Source organism: Coturnix japonica, chromosome 12 (assembly GCF_001577835.2).
Source record: "Coturnix japonica isolate 7356 chromosome 12, Coturnix japonica 2.1, whole genome shotgun sequence".
Lineage (NCBI taxonomy): Eukaryota > Metazoa > Chordata > Aves > Galliformes > Phasianidae > Coturnix > Coturnix japonica.
Genome location: NC_029527.1, coordinates 16,552,008 through 16,576,039, shown reverse-complemented (window position 1 = coordinate 16,576,039; position 24,032 = coordinate 16,552,008). Strand labels below are relative to the sequence as shown.

Genomic DNA, 24,032 nt, shown 5'->3' with positions numbered 1-24,032 from the left:
ATGTCTTTTTTCCAAGTGATGAAATAAAGACATTAGCAATGGAGGATTGCATTAATTCAGAATGCAAATAAAGCTGATGCTACCAGGTATGGACTGTTATCAGAACCCAGCAAGATAAACTCATTATTAAGGCACCTGTGTTGAGGACAGTCTTTATGTGCAAGATGGATGTGAAGCCAGGACAATGCAAGGAGCAAAGCCTTTGATTCCATTACAGTGAATGAGGATGAATAAGCAAGAGCAGATGCAGCAGTAAGACAGCAGTTTCATTTCCCCAAACACTGTGAGGAGGCAGATATCTACTTGGCATCCATCTGGGAAAGCCTGGCCTAACTGAATTCCTCTGCATTGACATCTACCCACCACTCACATTCCTCTAAAGCCAACACAACCAGAACCTCCGCTCAAGCCTCTACAATTCTTCTAACTGTGGTGGGTTGGACCCACACCCCTCTCTGCCCAGCACATGGAGATGAGGAACAGCTCTGGAGAAGCACTTTGAGGATCCCTGAGCACACCTCGCTGCTGAAGAAAATCCCCAGCTGGGCTGAGGACTGGGCTCATCCACTTCTCTGTTCACTGCAACACAAACACATGGCAAGGACAACACATCCAACCAAGGCAAAACACACCCAGTGAGAGGCCACAGCAGCCTGTCGGTAGTTGTTATTTTCATTCACCTTTAATAACTGCATGTTTTATTGATTTTTCTTGCACTTGATTTGTTGCTGTTCTGAAGGTGTGTGTAATGGCTGTGCACCTACCTTACAGAGAAATCACTCTAAGAGGTAACTAGCTGCATGTGTACGTGGACAATGACTTCCCATCGAGGAATGCTCTTTAGATGTTAATGTCTCCGCTGAAATGTTTCTTTCTTAAGTGATTCATGCTATTTCTTTCACTGCTTACACTGAACGTGTGCATTTTTGGCTGCCTTAACATTGTAGGGCTTAGAACTATGCCATGTCTTTAAAAATAATTTACGAAGATTGGCTATTTCCATGTAACAAAACGAAGAAGAGGCAATACAGCTAAGCACTGGGTTTTATTTTTCAGTTACTTTGCTTATAACTGAAGTGCCTGTACGTAAAGCTGATCCAAGGGAGCTTTATTATTCCTCCTAGCACAACTTCAAACACAAAGCCTATGCATCCTCTGGTGACTTGTGGCTGCAAGCATATGGATGTGTCTTACACCACATCTGTCTTATTTGCCCTAAAACAGTGATCAGCTCCTCTTATGGTGGGGCACAGAATCCCTGTGACACATGCAGTGGCAGGCACAGCTTCTACCAACACCTGTTGGCAAGTCACTTAGTCATAAGAAAGATCCATAGCATGGAGTGGACTTTAAAGAAAGAAACCAGCGATTTCCACAGTAGAAGGAAAACCTAGAAATTGTGAGCTCCTTACACACATCTCTGCAAAAAAAATATTCCAGTTGTTTCTGGCAAAGAATGTAGACATTTAGTAAAAGAAAAAAGACTGAGCACACCAACGTTGGCCAGCTTTGACTCTGATATTTTTTGTGACTAACGTAAGCATTGCATGACTTAGGAAATGAACATCAGAAAAAGAGATTCAGTGCAGATCCTGGAACGATGCCACCCCAACAAGACCTGGTGCACAGAGCTGACCTTGCTCAGTGCTGCAGGCTCCCATGGGAGTGTTCAGTGTACGGCAGGAGCACAATGCCTCTCTGTGCAAACACTCCCTTGAAAAAACAGACAGTAGGAGGCAAGCAAGATAAAACTGGGAACAGGGCTTGGGTGAGAACTGCCAGAAGTGTTTGCATTCCAGCTCCATGGCTAAAACCCAGACTGGCGGAATTAGTTGTCTGCCCAGTACTTGCCTGTCCTTGGGGAGATCTGCATGGCTCCATCTCACTAAGGTTAAACCAGAGCGCTTTGAGTGCCATCTTGTTACTTGCTTTTGCATTATTGTACACATTGGAGAAAGCTACAGCTACATGTTACTGCAATTCTACATTGTGTGCTTTCTGAAAGTAATCACTCGGGTTAACCAAATTGTTCAAAACCATTGATTTAGTACAGTTGTCATCGTTCTACTAGTGCAAGATTTCCAGTATGGATTTCAGAAAATAAAAGCAACCATGACCATAGGTTTAGTGTGCCAAAAAATATTTTTGAGATGTGTTATTTCTACAAGAACACTGCAAGATGTTAGTCATGAGAAGCTTTGAGAGACTTTGTAAAACAACACAAATCTCTTTTCAATGGCCTCCAAGCAAGATATGTGGGTACATCCCAACCAACATGCACACACGTTTCTCCTGTTTCCTCCCCTAGTAAACTTCTTTCTTCAATCTCTATTGAATGCAAAGGGGTACTTGGTTGCTTGCAAGCGAATAACCAGACTCTAAGTGTGTTTTTTTTTAACTGTCCACTTTTCACATTCTTGTCGAATTACCCCATCTCCAGCTTGGCCTCAAGCACTTGCACGGCTGCACGGCTCAGAGGTGCTTGCTCCGGCTGCAGGTCGCACACCGCAGGCTGCCCTTGTCCAGGCTGAAGGCTTTGCCACTCAGCAGCGTCTCGCACTCCAGACAGGCGAAATGCTTCTTGTGCCAGGCCATCCCCTCTGCCTGCTGAAACTCCTCTGAGAAGATGATCTACGGGACAAACATGGCGCTGCTTGTTTCTGCCATCCCACTGGGGCAGGCGGCCCCTCACAGCAGGATGGAGACACAGTGGGCTGGAGAAGGAGGGCCAGGCTGCTGACACAACACACACAGCACCCAGAGTGCTGTCACCACCATGCCCCGGGCCCAGCTCCTCACAGCCAGCGCAGTGCAGTTCCCAGACCATACCTCATCACAGCCGGCACAGCGTGGCCGCAGGCTCTCGCAGTAGTGACGCCCGCACCAGGCAGCCCCGCTCTTCCAGAAGTAAATGAGGTCGACGAGGGGCTCGGCGCAGTGGCAGCAGATGAAGCAGGCTGGGTGCCACAGCCGTGTGTAGCCCGCCCGGTCTGCATACACCACCGGGCAGTCCTCGGGCACTGCCTGCTTGCAGGTCTCACAGTGCTGCAAGAGAGGGCATAATGCTGACTCTTCTGTTGCAACAACGGCAGCACTGCTGCCTGTGCTGCTTGGCTTTTTAGACACTTGTTCATGGCATCTTTTTGATGCATAATTTCCATCTACCCAGTTGGTAAGCTTGGCAAAACAGAACAATGCATGCAATCACAAATGCTTCCCACAAAATGGTCTGAAGGGACTGCTGTGCTCTGCTCAACACCCCGTACTGCCAAGGACAGGGGAAACAAAGCATGTAATCCCAGGCCTGCGCTGCTCAGGCTGTTACTGCCCTAGCTCTTGCTCTGTGAAGATAAATTTGAGAATGCCAAAGCCAAATTTCAGCTTGGAAGGCACAGCAAGCAGAAAGCAGTCTGCAGTGATGCCATAGAAACAGTGCACTGAGGTGAAAGAGCAAGAAAACACTGAATTGAAGAGAAAGAGATGTGTGCAGCTCAAGGAAAGGGCTGGAAAAAATGTCTTAATCCTGTGATAGGGCTCGGTGACAGTGACAGAATCACAGAGCACTCATGGCCAAAAGGAGCAACATCTCCAAATGTACTGCCCTCTGTAAACATCTGGACAGTATTAAGTATGGATCAAGAACCAAATCTTAATTAAAAGTCATTATAAATGTGCATCTGCCAGCCCTCATCTGGAGCAGTGCGCATGGCCTTCCAGCCAAGCCCTTGGGCAAGTGAGACTGGCACTCTCCACTGCCAGCTCCATAAATACATGGCCTTGGGGGAAATCCCCCTAGAACAGCCAACCTGTGCTAAAATCCAAATGTTATCAGAGAAAAAGTTAAGACATACCATAGTGCAGGAAATGTGTGGTGTCAAAGAGAGATACTATGCACAGAAATTAGGAGCTTTGGTCTTTTTCAATTTCTTCTTAGCATGTATGTCCCTACATAAGGCATATGTCACTCTGCAGACATCAGCACAGTGCTCTCAATTTACAGCAGTCCAAAGAGATGGACTGGGGTGACTGACTGTGCCTGCAGGGTGACTCTGGGTGGTTAACTCAAGCTCTGAAGCTCTGCTCTGGCAACCATGTCCAACTGGCTGGTAGGCAGTCACTTCAGCTCCCATTCAAGTCTAGGTAATCCAACTCATGCTCCTAAACAGCACAGGGGCTTCATCCAATGCAGCCTTGACAGCAAGACCAGGCTTCCTTCATCCAAGCAGCAGCACTGCTTTCACAAGGTGCAGTGTTAAGCAGCTGGCCTGTGATATGGCCAAGAATGGGCTGAAAGCCTCATAAAGCTAACGCTGGTGCAGCATCTCTGGGGTGGTTTCTTTATGAACACTGTGCTTATCTGCAGAGAATTTTACCCACCGTATCTAGCCCCTTTTTGCTAGTTTCCAGTATGAATGCTAAAAAGATTATTCTTTATATCTAGGGAGTTTTCTCAAGCCTACATCTCCCTTCCCAGAAACAGGCTGTGGGTCTGCTCTACCTACACCCACCCAGCTGCTTTGCAGGGCAAGTATTCCTAGCATGCCACACGTTTTGCTACTGCCTCCTCCTCTGCTCAGTCTGGACTTCTGGGAACTGCCCCACACAGCCCCATGACCAGTTCCACAAGGTGACAGGTACATCCTGCTTTGGCAGCAAATCTGATGCCGTGAAAAAGGCAGCAAAAGAGGACACATATCCAAGCCTGGAAGGGGATATGCCTGCTTCTAGTGCTCCTTTCCTCTGACTGGTTCCAGCAGCCCTTCTAAGCACTCACAGGAACTATGCAAGTGAGCAGATAAGCTTCCAGCATGCTGCAGAAGCCATGCTCTTGCCGTTCTGCAAAACAGAAAAACAATCCCACTACATGAAGTGACAGCCCACAGTGCAAAAGTGTGCTGGCAAAGCGTGATCTGCTGTACATTGGCATGGGCAGACCATGAGGGAAGCACTGTGTACTGAGCACAGATACGTTCCCACATCCCGACACCTTCCCAGGCACCAGCCCCAAGCAGCAGCTCACCACTTAGGGCACCCACCCTCACTGCTGCCTCCACCCTTCCAGCAGCCTCCAGGCTCACCCCGCCCAGCCTCGCTTATCTTGCAGGATCTAGCAGCGAGAACAAACACAAGCAGCTTTCCAAGACTGAGCTCAAATTTCTTGCCAATAAGAACTATTAAAAGAACAAAAAAAAAGAAAAAAGAAAAAAAAAAAACCCTAAAAAAAACCCACTTATTTTGCCGCTTCTTTCTATTGCAAATTTTCACCATGCTTTTCTTAAGCATCACATAACTTATATTCCTCTATCAGTACCACTCTAAAGAAAAAGTGGCTCATCACATTTAAAATGGGATTCCAGTTAAGCGCTCACTTTACACTTCCATCATGCAGGAGAGAAGTGAAGACTCTATTAGCGCTGTTGCCAGAGGTGCTGTCCAAGAAAGCATCCGTCCCTCCCCTGTTTTTCAGACCTGCTCTCTCCCCTGGCTGCAGCTTCCACAGAAGGAGTTCCTGCCCAGTTTTGCTGGCCTCAGATCTGCTAGGACAACGGCTAACTTGGGTCAATGGCTTAAGGATCTGATGTGATTGTTTCCAACACAGTGGCTTACAACACCGGAAGACTTTCCAGTTCTGTGAGGGTTAAAGATATTTTGTGCTTGGTGGAAAGCGTTCAGCTAATAGGACGGCCATATTGCTGTGGGGCCCCTCTCCACAGCCGAGAAAAGTTCAAAAAGCCATGTGAGCTCAGATGCCTTGTCCACAGTGATTTACGTTGGCCCTGTTTGCTTTTCTTTACACACCATTTCAACACAGCTGGCCTGAACGTGCAACAGGAGATTTAACTGCCCTAACACAAGGACCACACAGACACCTGAGGAAACTGTCTTGGATTACTTCTTGGTGTGGTGCTCAGTGCCTTCTTGGTTCATTCTCTTCTAAAGCCAGGGTGTTTTACACCCAGCCTTCATAAATCTGTGGCTCAGGCAGACACCTTGATCTGAAATAGGTGAAATCAAGCTGATGGAGCTGACCAAAGCTTTGGTATGAAATAGGTGAGAGTTTGTGTCCTACTTTTAATGGACTCAAGGAAGAAACGTGACAAACTGCTCCAGAATCAGGATCTCCCAAATATGCAGTTCAGCACCACATTGCCCTCAGGCCCATCCATAACCCAAAGGCGCTCATCTCTTCCCAAAAAAGCCTTCCCTGGTGCTCTGCAGAAGCAGGTCTGGGATACACAGAGGTGGAGAGCATCCACCTCAAGCCAGGCTGTGTTGGGCTGCCTCCTTGCTCTATGGGGCAGGCACACTCCTCCTCCAACTCCAAACTTGTGATATTCAACACAGATTTAAGTTACTATAGCAAGGTTTACTGTCTGTTATTTTTCTATGGCAGAACTTTTATCCCCATGCAGTTTTGTAAAAACCAGCAGGCCTTCTGGAATTCCTTACTGTGGGACACAGTCCATTCACTTTCCTTCAGCTGCATTAATTCCTGCACTGTAGATCACATTAAAAATGATGAGTGTTTTGTTAGAATGGGAAATAGGAGTTCTGCCTTTGGTACAGAAAGAAACCATAGAACTCTGGAGCTTTCTGCAAGCTGAGCCTCACAACACATTGGTCAGAGTAGCTCCTATGACTGATTTTGCTGCAATTCCATTTTCCAGACAGTGCCTCAAGAAAAATAATGCTTTATACTCTAAGCAGAATAACATCCAGTTATGTATTTATTTAGAAGGACAGATCTGTAGTCTAAATAAACCCTAATTGCTACGATGACTTTTATTAATGAGTGTAATGGAAACCTTCCCTGTGTTGTTTTTTTTTTTAAACTTGAAATTCTTTGTCCAAGTCGATGTTTTACTGCAATACTGAAAAACTTTTACTGCATCATTGGACTCTGAAAGTCAGATGTGTGTTAATAGAAAAGGACATAGCAGAGGAGAGACATTTCCCAATATGGAATGAAAATGAAAACTGCTCTTAACATGTTACAATCTCAGTTTAGTAGTTGCTAGAAAAATCTTGCCTTAAAAACATTCAGATACCATTTCTCCATCTCTAAGTCCTCTGCTACAAGTTACCCTCAAGGGCCAGTACCAAGTATTTTCAGTCAACACGTTATGATAAGCATGTGTTCAGCAGTCACCATGGCCACTCAGCTGCATTTGGAGAACATAAATCTAAAAGGGCATTAGGGAATCTCAGTTGTTTCCTTGTGGAAACGTGTTTCTTAGGCCAGAGACATGTGCTCTGCACCAAGTCCCCCAGGCAACTGCAGCCCCTGTATTACTACCCTGTGTTCATGTTCATGATGGTGTTAATGAGGCTGAGCCACCACCTCCTCTTGCTTGCATTCCTTCACTTGCACTATTCCAGAGGCAGAGCCAAAAATACTTGCTAACATGCTGTAACACACAGCTTCTGATCTTATTTACACACCATCACCTGGGAACAGATCATGTTCAATCTTTCAGAGCTGCCAAGAGTCCAAAGTGGAACTCACTTGATCTCACAGCAAACAGGGAGAAGAGGCCTTTGCTCTCCACAGCGACTCACCAGGTATGTGCTGCTGAGGAGGACAGACAGCCCATCTCCACTGCCTGGGGTGGGTACAGGTGGCACCCCGGGGTGCCACACCAGAGACCTGGTGATGCTAGTGAGCATCATCTGCTTTGTATGGGCATCCCAGCACTTGGACAGGTGGGAGCAGAGCAGTGAATGAGGCATGGATGACTCCTGTGAGCACCTCCCTGGCACTGATTTTCCAGCTGGGACTGTACCCCCCAGAAGCACCCATCCCTTCAGGCAGGACTTACATAGAGCCCCACAGTCGGAGTGCTCTCCAGGGCCCCATTGGTGGTCTCGGGGGGCTTTTCGGCTGCTGGGCCCGCATCTTTTGCCTTGCCCTCCTCCTTTGCATGACCAGCCTGGCCTGGCAGGGCCACCTCCCCGACGCCCAGCGCCTCTGCCTTGTACTTCTTCACAAAGTCTTCCATCAGCTTCACCTCTCCCTCAGCGAGGCCGTGGCACTGCGACGGGTCATGGTCGTGCACTGGAAGCTGTCGCACGAGCTGCCGCCGGCGGTAGTAGGCCCCGTCAGTGCCTGCCACTGGCTGCATCTCCTTGGGGATCAGCTCCATGTACTGCATGGCCTGCAAGGGCGAGAGGTGACAGTCAGCCATGGAACACCACCCTGTCAGTCCTTTAGCTTCTGACTGGCACGTGGGCAATGAAAAACCAAATGCACTCAATGCAGCCAGTCACTTAAGTGTGCTGGTCACAGGGACCAGGGTCTGAGGGACATGTCCATATGAAGGGGAACTCAGAAGGGCCCTCCAACCCCACCTGGCATGCACACAGTGAAATTTATGGTAAGAAATCCCTCTACCATTCCCAAAAAGTCCTAAACTGGAAAGAGCAGTCAGATGGCTGTCGAGCCTGAATATCCAAGGCCAGCACTACCACGCTACTAATTGTGCAATAAAGGAAAGGTGTTTTGCCATGGACACCCTGCCATGCAGTAGGCAAATGCCAAGAAACCATCCCCAGTGTTCCATTTCCTACCCAGCTGGCCACTTGCCACTCCCATAATAACAGTGTGAGTGAATCTTGGAGAGGCTCATCCCAGCAGGACCCACATCTGCAGGAAGGGGCTGTGCTGTTTACTTCTTGCTGGCCCGGTGCTTGAAGGGAAGGGAGTTTCCTACTCAAGGCATTTTTCCTATTGTAGTGTGAAGAGCAAATGGGCAGCCAGTTGGCTCTCAGCCACTGGGTTTTAAAGACCAACATCCAGCTGCATTAGATTTGTTTCTTACTTGGTCAGCATTTGAAAATTGAATTTTAAAGTAATGGAGAAGTGATTAACTATTTACTATACATGGTCCAGCTCAACATGGCCTTTTAAATACAGAAACACAACCCTGAGCAGCTTGTATAAACTTCAGTCAGCTTCCACTTCGTCTGCCTCCAGCCAAACAGCAATATTTCAGGGCAATATTTCTGCTTGCAGCTCTATGACAGCATTAAATAAATGATTTAATGAAATCACAACTTCTTCTCCATGTCTTGGAGCATATGTTATCTTTTCTGCACACTACATTAGACATCAAAACTCAGTCTGTTGTGACTCCATGCAGTGACAGGATGGATACCTAGAAGCCTGCAGGGGCATGGTCGCAGCCCTGTGGGAAATGGTGTTGCTGGGAGAAACTGGTTATAAAGCTGGAGGATGCTGTGAAAGTGATCTGCAACCAAGATGGCTTTCACAGAAGTCAGAAGTCTTAACAGGAACTGCAGAAGCAAAAGATGAAAATTCACTTAAAGCACATGCCAGGCCTCACACAGTGTGCCTCACAGAATAAAGATACTGCCACTGACGCCTGACAGTGGGAAAGAAACACAGCCAAAACATCTAGCTGCTATATGGTGATAACCTTTGAGACAGAGCCTACAGTGCAGCCTGCTGGCATGGCTTAGCGGCAGCAAGAGCACCAGCAGAGAGCACTGGTGTGGTACAACCCTAATGGAAAGAGACCATCCCACACCAATGGGCCAAGGCTACTGCACCCTTACACCGGATCTGTGAGAGCAGAAAGTGCCAGAAGTGTATCTGAAGCACCTCACTGCACCCCAGTGCCAGGCTCTGAGCAACATATCACACTGCTCCTAACAGGACATGTGTACTGATGAGCCTACAGGTACAACTGCGCATGTCTTAAAAATGTCTAGAGAATAGACCAGGAAAGTAATTCAACACCAAAAACTGCCTCTTTTGCTACTATCGTGTATTACTGCTGTCAAATGCTATTTTAAGGTGCCCTAACACAGGTAATTTTGAAAAAGGCTATTTTAGCTCTTCACCACTAACTACTGCATTTTTGAGATATTTTAGGAAGTGCTTTTTCCACCTCCCCCAAGGACCCCGCATATCTACCTCCTAATTTGACCAGGCACAGCTTGATGAAAATGTGCCCCAAGCTTCCCCTGTTACTGGGCCATCCACTTCGAGACAACGTTATAAAAAAAACCACCCAAGTTTCCACTTTGCCATCAGAAGGAAATCACTGGAGTGAGTCAGTTATACACTAAAAGCTTTCTGGCCAAAGTCCCCTCAGAACTATCACAAGAATTGTTGACGTCCAGTAATTTTCCTGAATCTGTCAAGTTGATCATTAAGCCAAAATTTATCAAGATTGTCTTCAAAGTGCTTCCTGAGCACTGTTTATACGAACTAAAACTCCTTCCAATCTGTTTAGGCACAACTTAAGCCTCGAGAGACAAGAAGTTCCAGGGCTCCAGGAAGCACCTTCACTTTGAGCCTTCTCTGTTGCTGGTTCAGCATTGCATCCCACCGCTTGGAGCTGTGCACTGCCATGCAAATGTACGTCTGCAAGAGGGAACATCTGCACTCAGTGTCACAGAAGTGCTAACAGTGCAACAACAGAGGGATCTGGGAATAGAGCAACTCTGCCTGGGGTGCCAGGTGCCGCAGCACTGCCCTGCAGCCAACTTTTTGCAGTGAAAATTCAATTCCTGATAAATGCAGGGCTGGGCAGCATGATTAATAAATCACACACTAGGCTGGAGAAGTGCCATCATTGTTCTCCCCATCCCTCAATAAGTTCCCTAATTCCCTCCGGGACCTACGGAAGGCAAACACTGGCTAAACAAATATTCCTGCTGTGCTGGCTCCTATCAACATAAAAGAAAGAGGAAACTACAGGCAGTAGCACTGTGATTGAACAGTCAGACAGTGAAACGAGCAGCAGCCCTGGCCCTGCACTAATGCCAGGGCTCTGCTCCTGGCAGCCCTGGAGCAGCCTTGCAGCTGTGCGCCCAGCGGGGCCCTCGCAGGCTGTTGGGCATAAGAATAAATAACCAGCCTGTCACTTGGGTCTGCAACTACAGTTTCACATTTGTTTCCCAATTTGTCTTCTAAAAAAAAAGAAATCTGGTGGCAATTTTAAGTAGCTTTAAACTATTTGCATAATTTGGAGAGCAAAAGCTGTCCACTAATGAGCGTAATGTGTAATATTTCCAGTACCACAACAGTCAGACATCAAATGCTTTCCCTCCAGAAGCTGTCTCCTGCATTCTCTGTACCACCCAACCTTCAGGCTGGATATTAGGAACAATTTCTTCTCCAAAGAGCAGTCAGGCATTGACACAGGCACTGCTATGGGCTGCCCAGGGAGTGGTGGGGTCACTGTCCTGGGGGTGTTCCAGAACTGTAGGGATGTGGCACAGTGAGGGTGGGCTGAAGATTTTAGATGCTTTCTCCAACCTTAATGATTCTGTGATTCTCTGTAGCTGGCAGATGGGATCTCTCCTCAGCAATAGTTTTATAGGACATGAACGTTACCAAAGGAGCAAGCGTTCTTGTTGTAAAACATGTAACGACTTCTACTAGAAATGTAAGCAAGCCTATAAAACCCCAAAGGCAATCCATTCCTCTTTTCTACCTACTTTGGATATTTACACAGTTTTCCAGAACACTAAGCATTATGTGCGCGTTTGCCAAGGCAAACCCAAAACTTTGCTGTTCTTCCTGGTAACTGTGCTGCAGGGCTGAGCTGTGCCTTGCTGGAACCAGCTGCAGTCCCCTTACCAGCTTCTGGGTGAGCCCCGGCGGGGCCCACTCGTATGTGATGGTGTCGAAGGTGGGGTCTTTCCGTGACACGATGGGGTTGGTGATGATCATGCGGTTCCTCTTGTAGATGCGAACGCCGTCCCCTCCTTTCACACGTGCAGTGAGTGTGGCATACTTTGAGTCTGACAGCAGGCGGCCAATTTTTCGGTCATCCTCCACATCTGAGCTCAGGCAGTGGTCCTCTTGGCTGCACTTGCACGACTTGCATATTTTCCTATGAGAAACAAGGGATATCGTCCTTTTAATACAAGCACGGAGGCTGAAGGATCAGCCGTGCAGCTCCCGGCACATAGGAAGTTTTAATGGCACACTGAGGATGTGACATCAGCCAAAAGGCCTTCCTGGCAGAACTGCTTGGGAGCTAGTTGCAATGGCTATAAACCAAAGAGAAGCCTGTAAGAGCATTCTCTGCTGGCTAGAATTTCTATCAAGTTTTGAAAGGACTAAACCTGATGCAAGCCCAGGGTCTTGTATTCCGCTGTTCCAGCAGGGTCCTGGAACAAGTAGGATTGATTCATAACAGCAGCTAATTGCATCCATAAAGGTAAAACTAAAGGTAAATTTTTAAGAGTAGAAGCAGTGAAGGAAGGGGGATGGAAGGCGGTCCCTGCACAGCGCTCACCCAGGCAAGGCAGTGTGGCCCTTCCACACCCTCCCAGCAGCACTCTGTGCTTTCCGTGCACTCAAAGCCAATGACATGGCAGGACATGAAGGGATGCATTCAGGGACAGCCCCCCCCCAGCAGACATTACCTCCAGGAATGTGGCTCAAAGCCCATACAGGTCCCTCTGCAGCGCAAACACAGCACCCCTCGTCCTGACTGCGGCTGGCTCATGGACATCTGGAACAGAGCAGGACATCCATGGGGAAAAGTTTGTTTCTTGATTCTTGGCATTCTCAGGGGTAAAGTGTTTTCCCTTAAATAGAGGGGAGGGCAGCACCTGTTGCAGCACGAGGGAGCAGCACTGAGTGCACAGTACAGAGAAACCAGTGGGGCTGATCAAGCTGTACTGAGGAACTCCACCACCCCCTTGCATCTTACACAGCACCTCATAGCAGAGAACAAGCCACAGAGTGCTTGTCCTCAGCAGCACACTCTAGTACCCCAGTGCTCAGGGGCACTATCAAACGTCAGATTCCTTTAAGACTTAACACTACCATGCCCTTGTTGGTGCCTGTTCCCACACACCAAATTTCTGTACACAGTCTTTATTCCAGAAGTGCTGGCATGTGCTAGGCACCATATGTTTGCATACATGTGTGGAGTCCCTCAACATGCAGCTGAGGCTGCAGAGCTTACCAGGGCTTGAGAAGGGCAGTGCCTGCCTGGCAGATCTTAATTCAGCCCACGTGCATTTCCAAGTTGTGACTTCCTTCTGTTTCACCACCCAGCACCCACTGTGTCCCTCCAGCCAGCTACTCCCTCAGTGCCCACCACATCCCTCTGCTCCAGGCAGCAGCTCTGGGTCTCTGCTGGTGCTCCCCATGCCAACAGGTTTCTTCCAACACTTGAGAAGCCTGGTACTGCTAATCAGGATGAAATGTTTAAGAGGAGGTGGTTCTAGAAACTGCAGGACACTGCTTTGCTAACATTATGGCAATCCACAAAAGCACATTTCTAAAAGTTCCAGTGTGCACTTGAGTGTATGCACACATCCCATGCCTCTGACATGCAGAAAACAAAATGCTTTTGGATGCTCACTTCAGAGCCAGCTCTCCAGAGCAGGCAATATGGTTCCAGCACAGACCACAGAAGATGCTGCCAGTTCTGGAACTGTGCTAGGTGTGTACCAACTCAATTCTTTCCCCCTCCCTTCTTTTTGTTTTTAATTTAAATAATCTCTTATCTTAATGAGTCACACAGAAGCTGAGTACAGACAAGGGACTATGAATGTTTGTTTATTCTAAATGCAAACATCTGGATTAAATAAATTCCTCTGGGAAAGTCTTACACAGTCCATGCACAGAAGCAATGAGAAAAGATATGTCAGCTGCAGGAGCCATGGAGCACCCAGCAGGACAGCTCAGGCTTCGCATCACTCCCATTGATGCAATGCCCTTACCAAGACATGATCACATGCCTTCCCCACCAGGAGCTCCACATCTCTTTGGAAACCTCTGCTTGCAGGTGTCCATAGCATGACTCCATAGAGCACAGCCGTTCACTGTGCGTGCTAACCACTAGAATACAGCTGTATGGGAACTGCTGAATCACAGCCTGAACCACTGACTGGCCTCCTGAGGCGAGCACTGAGTCAGCCCTGGGAGCACAGGTGAAGGCAATTCCTCTGTGTGACCAGAAGCCTGCAGCCTGGCTCCACCTCTCCTACACCCCATTTAAGGGCTGACTGCCACTGGGGAACAATTTCTTTCCAGGGATTGCTTCCTTTGGAGTTTTCTGCTGTGAGCCTTTGCAGGTAAGCATTTCATTTTTTATCATCTTTTTCCATCATGCCTATCTTTCTTACTATAAACCTGTAAAATAGCATCCTAATCACGCTACTTTTCTAACTGTACGTTTGTTAATTGCACAACAGTCAGAGGAAAATGTGTGGGATAAATGAAATGCTATGAAAATTCAGCAGCTCCCCATGGCGACATGTAGCTTCTGTCACTGCCCTGGCAGCACCTCCCCTTGTGAGATCTTAAGGCGCAGGAACATCTCCATCTGAAGGACTGCATGGTTCTTTCTCCTTGAACAGTGAGGAGAGTTTCCATCTCTGTGTAGGGCCAATGCTAACAGGAGCCCAAGCCTACTTTGCAGGCTGCTTGGTCAGTGGCACTTCCTGCCCAGATATGGAGCTTCTCCTCACTGCTCAGCTCTAGCTCCTCAAATATGCATAAAAGGAGATTTCTTCTTTAAAAACAGAAAAGGAAAAAACAAAACAAAAACAGTTTGGAAACCCCACCGAACTCAGTAAGAATGTGAAATAAGATGACTGTCTTAGACTCTGCCAGTGCCTGAACACATCTGGGAACAACAGTGTTAAAAAAGATGCACGAGTTTAAGATACGAAGAGTTTGAAGGCTTTTGTAATGCCTTTAGAAAATGTCTGTGTCAACAAACTGCTTGGAAGAAAAGCAAATCCTGCTTCTTATGACTAGATATACCATGCATTTAAAGACTTCTATTTTGGCTTTTTGCGTCTTGCAGCATTCTTGCTACTAAGGGAAAGCAAGTCAGTGCAGAGGAAATTCTTAGGCAGTGAAATGATAGGAAATTGAGGCCATTCTACCCACGAAAACATCTCTCAACAATCTCAGTAAGACGCCAGCCTCTTGGTCAGTACAATACTGTGGTTCATTACACTGGCCAAAGAGAAGTCCATCCTAGACACTGGTTAGTTTGCTCAATTTTTGGGAAAATAGAGAACCTACAATGACAAATGCCGATGTGGAGAGGGGGGGAAAAAAAAGTCATTCCTTCTGGTTTAGACTTGACTGTTTTGGAAAGGAGCAATGGGCTTCCAGGATGGCCAGACAGACCCTGGTTAGAAGCTACAAGCCAGCCAAGATACAGCTCCACCAGCCCTGCCCTGCTCATAGCTCAGCAGCTCAGCTGAAATTTCAGAAGACCTTATCTGCTGTATCACCACCCTCTAAGCTCTCAAGCATGCCTTGGCTATAGTCCCCTTGGGTCCTATCCTCAATGGGCACACAGAGGAAGCACTGTATTCACGTTTGGGTGACTTGGGAACCCTTTTAAATAAGCTTCTTTCTACTCCTTTCACAACACTGATTGTTTTTTTTTTTTTTACGTCTGAGGAGAGGAGACTCCAGACTAAGCTTGGTAAGTGCTTCCCAGGCAGTGCTCCTCTAGTGAAAACCATTCCATCCCCAGTCCTGTGCTGCGGGGAATCACACCTTCTGGATCACTGGAAGGCCAACATGGAGCACCCATGGCAGAACACACACAGCTGGTGGCACAGGCACCTTCAGAAATACCCCCTCCCTTCCACAGCAGCATCTCCAGTGCACAAATACTTCCAACTACTCTGTGGGGTTGACTCAATATGGACACAGAGCCCTGTGCACACATCCAGCTTAAAGTTGCAGCAGTTGGGATGGGGTCCTCCTGCAACCAGTGATGAACAACAGGCTGACAGACTCCATGGCATGGAAAAACATCTTGGGACATATTTAACACCTCTGCTTGTACAGGTACAGAAGGACAGGGTAGCTCTAGTTCCCAGGACATTCATCCCATGAGATACAACTGCTTTACAGGATAATGGGTAGGAGAAATTTATTATTAATACAAACTTGAACAGAGATTACAAGAAGTGCAGCATGGGAAAGCTAACACCCTATAGCTGTTTTTGCAGAGAGGTGATTTATCTCATGTCATTGCAGGATCAGTAAGCTCTTAACGTCTGTAACACAGATTAACTAAGTGCTTTCTTTTAAGGACTTTGAGACCAAGATAAGAGGGAACGGAGTACAGGAACAGCAGACTGGTATCCAACCCAGTGCAGCACAAGCCAAGGGGAGGCTGACCAGGCTCTGCACTGCTCACAGCCCATTCCTCTCCCAAGCAGGGGCATCCACCTTTGCTGAGGAACTTGCTACTGACAGCACATAAGAGAAATGCAATTGCAATTCTGGTAGTGGCTTTTCAGCAATGCTCAGCTTTCCTGCCTTTATTTTGCTATCAGACTGCTCAGACTAGGCTGCTCCTTACACCATCCCTTTGGCCGTGCTCTGGCAAGATGTGGGGTCAAGAGACACCCAGCAGAAGCATGCTATGTGTTGTGTGACTGGGCTGTGTCCCCTGAGGAAGGTGAAAACAGGAAAGCAGAGTCAGCTCCAGCTGCAGAATCAGTCATTGTAACAAAAACAAAATAACTGACAGGGGGAAGATCCTTATCTGAGCAGGGATGCTAAGGACCATAGTCCCTTGGAAGACCTTTCCTCCAGCATGTCCACCAGAACTTCAGTCTAATCACAAAACCAGCCTGCAGTCAGTGGGTCTCTGCTGCCAAATGGATGAAAGGGTGATGGCCTCAAGTTGCACCAAGAAGAGCACACTGCATATTAGAAACAATTTTTACTCCAAAGAGTGGTCAGGCACTGGCACAGGCTGCCCAGGGTTGTTCCAGGAACATGGAGATGTGGCCCTAAGAAATGCAGGAATGGTGGGGTGGGCAGAGATGATGCAGGCCCCCCAGTATGGCCCACCCCTGCAATCCTCAGCCCAGCAGAGACCTCCAGGTTCCACATCTGATATCCAGCTACTCCACTGTAACATTTGGGGATTGAGAAGCGTAACTGTGAGAAAGGCCCTTCATCAAAGGAAATTATATTCACAATGTTCCTGGGATGTGGACGGATAGCAATTAATGTCATTATTTGACTGTAGAACTAAATTTGCATAATAAGGAAGTAAGTCAGACTTCCTTTGAGGAAGTCCAACAGCTGGAGAGTGTGAACACCCAGGCAGATGGGAATAACTTATGCAAGCAGAAGCAACTGCCCTTACAAATGCATTAATACACACACGTTGCTGTAATAACTTTGACTTGGAACAGCCTAAGAAGGTTCTGTTTTCTCATTTTCATAGATGGAAAATATTTATTGTAGTCACGATCTAAAAGCAATTTGTTTCCCTTCCAGATTGAGTACATAGTTATCCAAATTACCACGCTCATAGGAAAATAGATCACTTACACATAGACTGTCTTTCACCTCAAATTCTCTCCAGAGGATTTGTGGATGAGTTAGGATCATCTGGAATACTGGAGGCACTAATTGATGTTACACTTTGCAGAGTAAGATGCTTATTGCCTGTTACTGAGGTAGCATGAAGATTGGGGAAAGGCATTGATATCTGAGGAAACTATTTCCATGGAGCTGCTAGAGCTCAGCCTACAGAGTGTCAGAGATAACCAAACAGAGGCACTGCAGACATCCTGCTCTTCCAAGAGCACATAGTTGGCAGCACTCCTCTCTACACCAACAGTGTGCAAACTAATGATAAGAGAAGGGTGGGCTTAAGGAAAATAAGTTGAATAGATTTTTCCACAACCAAGACAGCGCTTCAGACTTTTGGCCTGAACTAGAAAACTAAGAGCTGCAAGTAGGTGTGAGGAATAGGAAGAACCCAGCTGAAATGCCACTGTGCACCACTGCATGGCCACTGTGCTTCAGCTCAGCACACTGCTGTGTAGTCCTGCAGATAACTGTGTTTTTCTAGGACAGGTTATTTCCCAATTAAGTGTTACCAGGAATAAGTTGCCAAAAGCTGTGCAAAAACGGATCCCTAGGGAATGGAGCCCATCTCGGAAGGCGGTGCCCGCAGAACCTCAGCACTTGGGACTGCCAACAGATGTGCACAACTGCACTAGGTGAGCACAGTGCATATGGGTACCACCTGGCTGTCCCAGTGCTGAAGTTTCTCTTATCCAGGGCTTTGATGCACTGTACACATCTCCTTCCAGAGAAGCATTAGAGTGCAGTCAGATGACAGCTAACAGCTCTCAATCCAACACTTGCACAAAAAACTGCTTTTTTTATTCCCATCTGCTCTACTGTCCTCATGCAGTTTCCCAGCACTTCTACTCACACAGCCCTGGCTTACACATAAACCCCCCAGCACATACTTACGACATTCATTAGTGTTCATTTCCATCTCATGGGGATCACTCACTCCCTCAGGAAAGAGGAAGGGCCTTTCCTGTTCCTCGTTTCTGAGTATTTATTGCTGAGCAGATTTGTGATGCTGCACCCGGCAAGCCAGGCCTTAATAATTTACAATGCCTCAAGGCAAAGCTTCTACTGATCTCAGCTGCATGGCCTGCAGCACAGGACAGGTCTGCAGAGCTGTGAGGGACTGCAGAGCTGTGGGTGGCATGGAAGCCAGGCTGGGACCAGCAGGAAGCAGCTCGCCTTTTCCAAAGCTTGGAAATCGCTTCCTTGAGATCTTTCTTTCAGCTCATTGTGAAATAAAGCAAGAGCTCCAAGCCAGCACATCCAAATACTGCTTTTCCTGAATGGCTGAAATATGATATTTCTTTCACATTTTAAAAAAGAAAAATCTCAGCCTGAACAAATACTCCAGACACTCCCTCCCTGCAGGATGAGGAGGATTTGGTGACCTTGTAAATTGTACTTTATGGGTCTAGATTTAGCCTTGAGTCCAGGCCCCAAAATAAGCTCTTTAACCCATGTCCTGCTTTATGATTTCATATCTATAAATACTTGCTTAGAGCTAAGCAGGTTTCTGCATTAAGATCAACATCTGCTTCTCTAAGACAGCTGCTTTTCCTGTTGCTCCATCACAACAGCGTTGACTATCTTGAGTGGGGATCTCAGCACACACTGCCTTACAGAGGGGCACAGGGGGCAGTGGCCATTACCATCCATTGCTCCACACCACATGTAACTGCTGTGCCCACACACAGCCCAATCCAGCCAAGGGCAGCCTGACACAGGAGATGCCAGCTTTTCATAACAAAGCTCTGAGTATCTGATAACAGAGCAGTGCCACAAAGCAAGACAAAGCCTCAAGTACATAAATAACTTTGCAGCCTAATTGTTAAGAATTGCAAGGTCCAGCAGCAGGGCTGAACTGCTTGTGCAGTTGTTGACAGTGCTTGTACAAGAGAGTACATGCACATGTAGATGACTAACATGACTGCTTTGCACACACGGTGGCTGCAGTGTTTACTACCATTGTCACTTCACACCCCAATTACTTGCAAGTGGTTTTGGATAGAGCAGACTTCACAGATGTGTACTGCAGAGGGCTCCTTCCAGATGTAACTTCCACTAGGACAGCTCAGTGTCCAGCAGCAGCTCTACCCACAGCACTGCACGGCTGGCACTGTGCAGTGGGGAACACAGCTGTGGGTGTAGTCCAGGTGTCCTGTGCCCTTCATCACAGGGTACAGCTTATGAAGCAATGAATGAAGGAATCTGAGTCTCCAATAGGCTCCAGTTGTTAAAAGCCCTGTTTTGGGCTTAAAGGGCAGGTTCCCAAACAATAATAGCAATCTCATGCATGTCTGCAGATACATGCATTATCCACGTGTCCCAACACAGCTCCCACCCATTGCACATGGAGGGTTTCACAGCATAGCAGTGCCTCCCTCTTGTTCTGCCATTCCTCTGCTCTGGATGCTTGCAGAAATCCATACTAAAGAACTGAAGAAGTAAAACGCTAAAGATCCAAGAGTTATATTAACAGAGTAAACTTTACATTGGCTTTGGATAGTGCTTTTAGCTTGGAGGGTTATTTTCTTCTCCTAAAAAAACCTGAGTGAATTCAGTGAGAACAGTACACAAATCCTGGTGCCTTCTGCGGCCACAGTCCAGCTGAACCAGCTCCAGGACAACACAAGGTGCCAGCCATCACACTTTATCTTTGTTTCAAGTTTTAACTCTCCATTTAGAATTCAATCTAAACAACCCCTGTGCCAAGCAGAATGCCGTCCTGCTCATGCTGTTTTAATTTCCTCAGAAAGAATCCTATAATGCGCTAGGCAAGACATCAGCAATAATTAAACCCAACAGTGATTGAAAATCAAATTTTCAGGTCCCTGCAACAAGCCCTAATGAGTTCCAGACCTGCCTTCCCGGCTTGCTCAGACCGGCCATGCAGTGCTGCCAAGCCAAATTAAAATCTGACAGTATTGCACCCTGTGCCCAGAAAAATTGCCCTTCTCATGATTCAGGAAATTAAACAACCGTCTGCCACGAAGACACCCATTTGTCTTTGGGCGTATTATTCAGACGGATCCTGGCTCAGTGTTTTCTCTTGTTTTTTGCTGTGCCATTCCATTTGGTACCTCTGTCATACCATGCTCATGGCTGAAGCCCAGGTGAGCAGGAGCAGGCAGCATCATGCAGACAGACAAAGGGATGTGCAGCTCTGTGCTGCCATGTCCTGAGTGGGCACAGCCCCGCATGCACTATCATCCCCTGCCCAGATTCATGAGAAGTGACAGCTGAAAGCGCCCCCTTGTCCTTCATCCAAGGGCAGCTAACACCAAACCATGTGTTCTGGAAGGGCTGGCATGCAGAAGCCTTTCGTTGTGTATTTCAAGCCTTCTGAGCTACCACTGCACAGCCACAAAGCTCCGGCCCCTTAGGGATGATACTCAAAGCTCCTGGCCAACACGCCCAGTGCAGACAACTTTGCCTCACAGCGTTGCTGCTGCATGGCACTGCACCCTGCCTGCTGCTCTCACCCTAACCCCAGCCCTGGGCTGAGCACTGAGCAGGGCAGGGGCAGAGCTGGTGCTTGATACCAACCAACACACATCTCTGGACACAGCACAGCTGCAGCTGAGATTGACAAAGAAGCATCTCTCACTTTTGAGCTGCCTCTCAGCACTTGCTAAGAGCCTGCCCAGGGCTTCAGCTGGCACCCAGCCGTGCCCCAGGTACAAGGCTGAAGCAGACCCTGTGGCCATGCTGACAGGTACTGCGCTGCAGGGCATGAGATGGCACCACGTCATAAGGCCCTCACCAAGCGCTGTCTGCAGGACAGGGTCACCTCAGCGGTGGGCAGCAGGAGCTGCGGATGGATCCTCCCGTCGGATCAGGAGAGGCTTCCCCGGCAGCCCCGCACCGCCGGACACGGCGTTCCAGCAGCGCTGGGGGATCCCGTTCACCTCCCAGCGGTGCAGCCACAAAAAGGCACCGCTCCCCACGAGGCCGCAAGAACCGCCGCTCCCCGGCAGCCCATTCCGCCAAGCGCACCTCGCCGTTAAAGTCCCGTCCGCGCAGCTTCACGCCAAGCAAACGGAATGCGGTCACTCGGGTTCGTTTGCTCATCCTACGATACCGCGGCAGAGATGCGGGATTTTTCAGACTGCCGTCAGCCCCGACGGCCCGAGGATCGCAGTCCGTGATGCTGAGAGTGCGCTCAGCCGCACACCACGAGCTGCTCCGGCAGAGCCGCACCGGGCCGCTCTCGGACCGAAGGGCACGACACCGCCTTCCAGCACCGGGCCCGGCTTCCAGCCGCTCCCAGCCCCACCGCAGTGGGACTCGCAGAGCCGCGCGGTACCGCGGCACCCCGCGCACACGCTGCTTAAGCTCCTCGCTGAAGAGCAGCGCGGTGACGGATGCCGGGTGAATTTCAGAGGTTTCCACGGAACTAAGAAGCAAAGGGGAGCGAATCCACCGACCGGCCGCAGTTAACGCTCCTGGCAAGGAGCGCTGCCACCACCCGAGCGCCGGGACCCGACCCTGGCGGTACCCGACCCTGGCGGTACCCCGCCCGCCGGCTCTCAGAGCGCTGCTGCAGCCCTTGCCCGCACCGATCCTCCGGCGGCACCCGTCCCGCACCGCACCGCGAGCACAGCCCGAGCACAGCCGTAATGGGACGCGGTGCCGGATCGCCGCCCGTCCCCGCACGCACCTTCTGCACGCCGGGACTCAGCTCCATCCCGCACGCAGCCCGCAGCCCGCCTGCCCCGCGCGGCACCTCCCGCCGCCTTTCATTGGCGGCCCCCGCGGCCCCGAACGTCTCTCGGCCAATCCGTCGCCGGCAAGAAACTTTTCCGGCCAATGGCGTGCGGGGGGCGGGGCCGGACGGGGAGCGCAGGATTGCGCGGGGTTTGCGCTTCCTTGCGGTCCGTCGAAAGGGCGGCTCGGGTGAGCGGCGGGCGCGCTGTCCCGGCAGGCGGATGCGCGGTATTTTTAGCAGAAAACGGCGTCTGAAGCCGCGGTTCTCTTGGCGTTACAGCGCGTTCTGAGCGACCAAACGTGCCCTCAGTGTGCTGCTATGTGGGAGGAACGGGTCTGCTGCACGGTTGCTCGCAAACACTGCGGTGCTGGTGGAGGCTCAGCACATATCCCCATCCCGGTGAAGGGCAGCTCACCGCCGCCCCTACAGTCCAGGAGCGCAGGAGGAACCACCCTGAGCCCCCAGAGCCACACCGGGATGGAGGCTGTGTGGCCTTACACAGGCATGTGGAGCGCGGCATTGTTTGTCATCTCCGTGTCACAGAGCTTGGCAGCCACCGAGAGCACTTGACACGGCAATGGGATGATATGACCTCACTCTCCCAGCACGCACACGCATGTGGCGACCTGGGCAGTAGGAAAGAATGCACAAAGATTGCTCAGCTCCGTAGGGCTCAGAGGGGACGCTGCCACCTGCGCTGCTGCCTACCCCCGAGCAGCAATGTGCATGCAGGGATGGAGGGGGCTCTGCTGGGGTAGGGATGTGCCCCACGGAGAACCCTGAGTTGTGTTTGTAGCTCTTGGGAAGAGCTGTAAAGCACCACAGCAGTGTGCAACGGGTGCTGGTGACTGGTCAGTGGGAAACCTTGATCTGTAGGTATAGAAAAGGTGCAGAACCGTGTTCATACGTGGTGTAATCAACCATAGTGCTAGAAGGTAACCAAACCAATGTTTGAGGAAGTTTCAGAGGCATCCTAGATGCTTTTATCTATAACAAAACTCATCTGGGATTATTGTGATTGATGATAACAGAAAACCCATGCAGTAAGCTGCAGCTAATCATAGCCAGAGGGTACGCGTTCAAGGGCAGATGATTCTGATGACACCTGATGGCTGCTGGCAGAGGGAAGCTGTGCCCAGCTGAGCTCGGGCATCTCAGCCTCTCGGTTGGGAGGTGGCTGGGCACAGGGGTGCAGCGCTGCCCTGCAGGAGGCAGCCATCCAAACACAGCCTTGGAGGCGGCAGTCAGCCTGCAGGGCAGCTGAGTGCTCCAAGTGGCCTCAGGACAGTCGCCAGCGCCGTTATCACCAACAGCCTCTGAATAATGACTGTGCTATACTTAGCTCAGTGCTAGGAAGAGACGAAATCGCCCCATGACTAAACGCTGCTAAATCTCCGCAATAGTCATGTCCCATAAATTGAGGACAAATCAACGAGGGGGAGTGATGCCGTGCTTCGGGGGATCTCAGCTTCCTGCTGACTAACAGCAGTGTGCGGCAGAGTCCTGCTGGGGTCACTCGTGGGTGCTCTGAGCTTAGTGTGGCTCAGGGAGCTGCATCAGGAAGAGCTGCTGGCTGATATAGTGGCAGTATCATCTAGGCATTAGTAATCACTCCTTAACCTAGCAGAGCTGCTCTCTCCTGCTGACAGGATGCTGAAGATGAAGGCAGACTTGCTACCTCCTCCGTGCCTGCAGCCACCTGTCTGTGGGGTCAGGAGCTGTGTGGGATGGCTGAGGACAGAGGAGGAAGGTGCTTCGGGCTGTCAGTGCAGGACCCTGTGACTGATGTGTCTCAAGCAGCACAGCACAAGTTGCTCAGGTCATAGTCTGTGTTCGGAGGTGGATTTGGCCAGGTCTCCTGCAGAAGGGTGGCTGCACAGGGTGGTAAGGTCTTTCTCCAGGATTCCTTGATTTCTTCAAGAATCCTGCAAGAAGGAAAGGGCCAAATTCTTGCCTTGGATTTCT

The 24,032-nt window shown here is 49.2% G+C and overlaps 1 protein-coding gene across 2 annotated transcripts; it reads right to left on the bottom strand.

Annotated features, from left to right (window-relative positions):
• Positions 1–651: 651 nt before the first annotated feature.
• On the bottom strand, positions 652–22,152 carry LMCD1 (LIM and cysteine rich domains 1). Of its 2 annotated transcripts, none has more exons than XM_015875336.2 (6): positions 22,020–22,152; positions 12,406–12,494; positions 11,612–11,867; positions 7,821–8,156; positions 2,830–3,045; positions 652–2,631 (listed from the first exon to the last, which is right to left on the bottom strand). In XM_015875336.2, the coding sequence occupies exons 1-6, from the start codon at positions 22,044–22,046 to the stop codon at positions 2,473–2,475; spliced, it is 1,083 nt and encodes a 360-aa protein (XP_015730822.1). In that variant the 5' UTR covers positions 22,047–22,152; the 3' UTR covers positions 652–2,472. The 2 variants fall into 2 exon arrangements, with proteins under 2 accessions (XP_015730822.1, XP_015730821.1); XM_015875335.1 differs by having other exon boundaries at positions 21,919–22,023.
• Between the last annotated feature and the right edge of the window lie 1,880 nt (positions 22,153–24,032).

Excerpts from the sequence above, each read along its gene's own strand:
- LMCD1 (XM_015875336.2), bottom strand. The coding sequence starts at position 22,046 with ATGGAGCTGAGTCCCGGCGTGCAGAAG. Across the intron at positions 8,157-11,611 it reads CGGGGCTCACCCAGAAGCTG|GCCATGCAGTACATGGAGCT; the intron begins GTAAGGGGACTG and ends TCGCCCTTGCAG. Across the intron at positions 2,632-2,829 it reads GCTGTGCCGGCTGTGATGAG|ATCATCTTCTCAGAGGAGTT; the intron begins GTATGGTCTGGG and ends TTTGTCCCGTAG.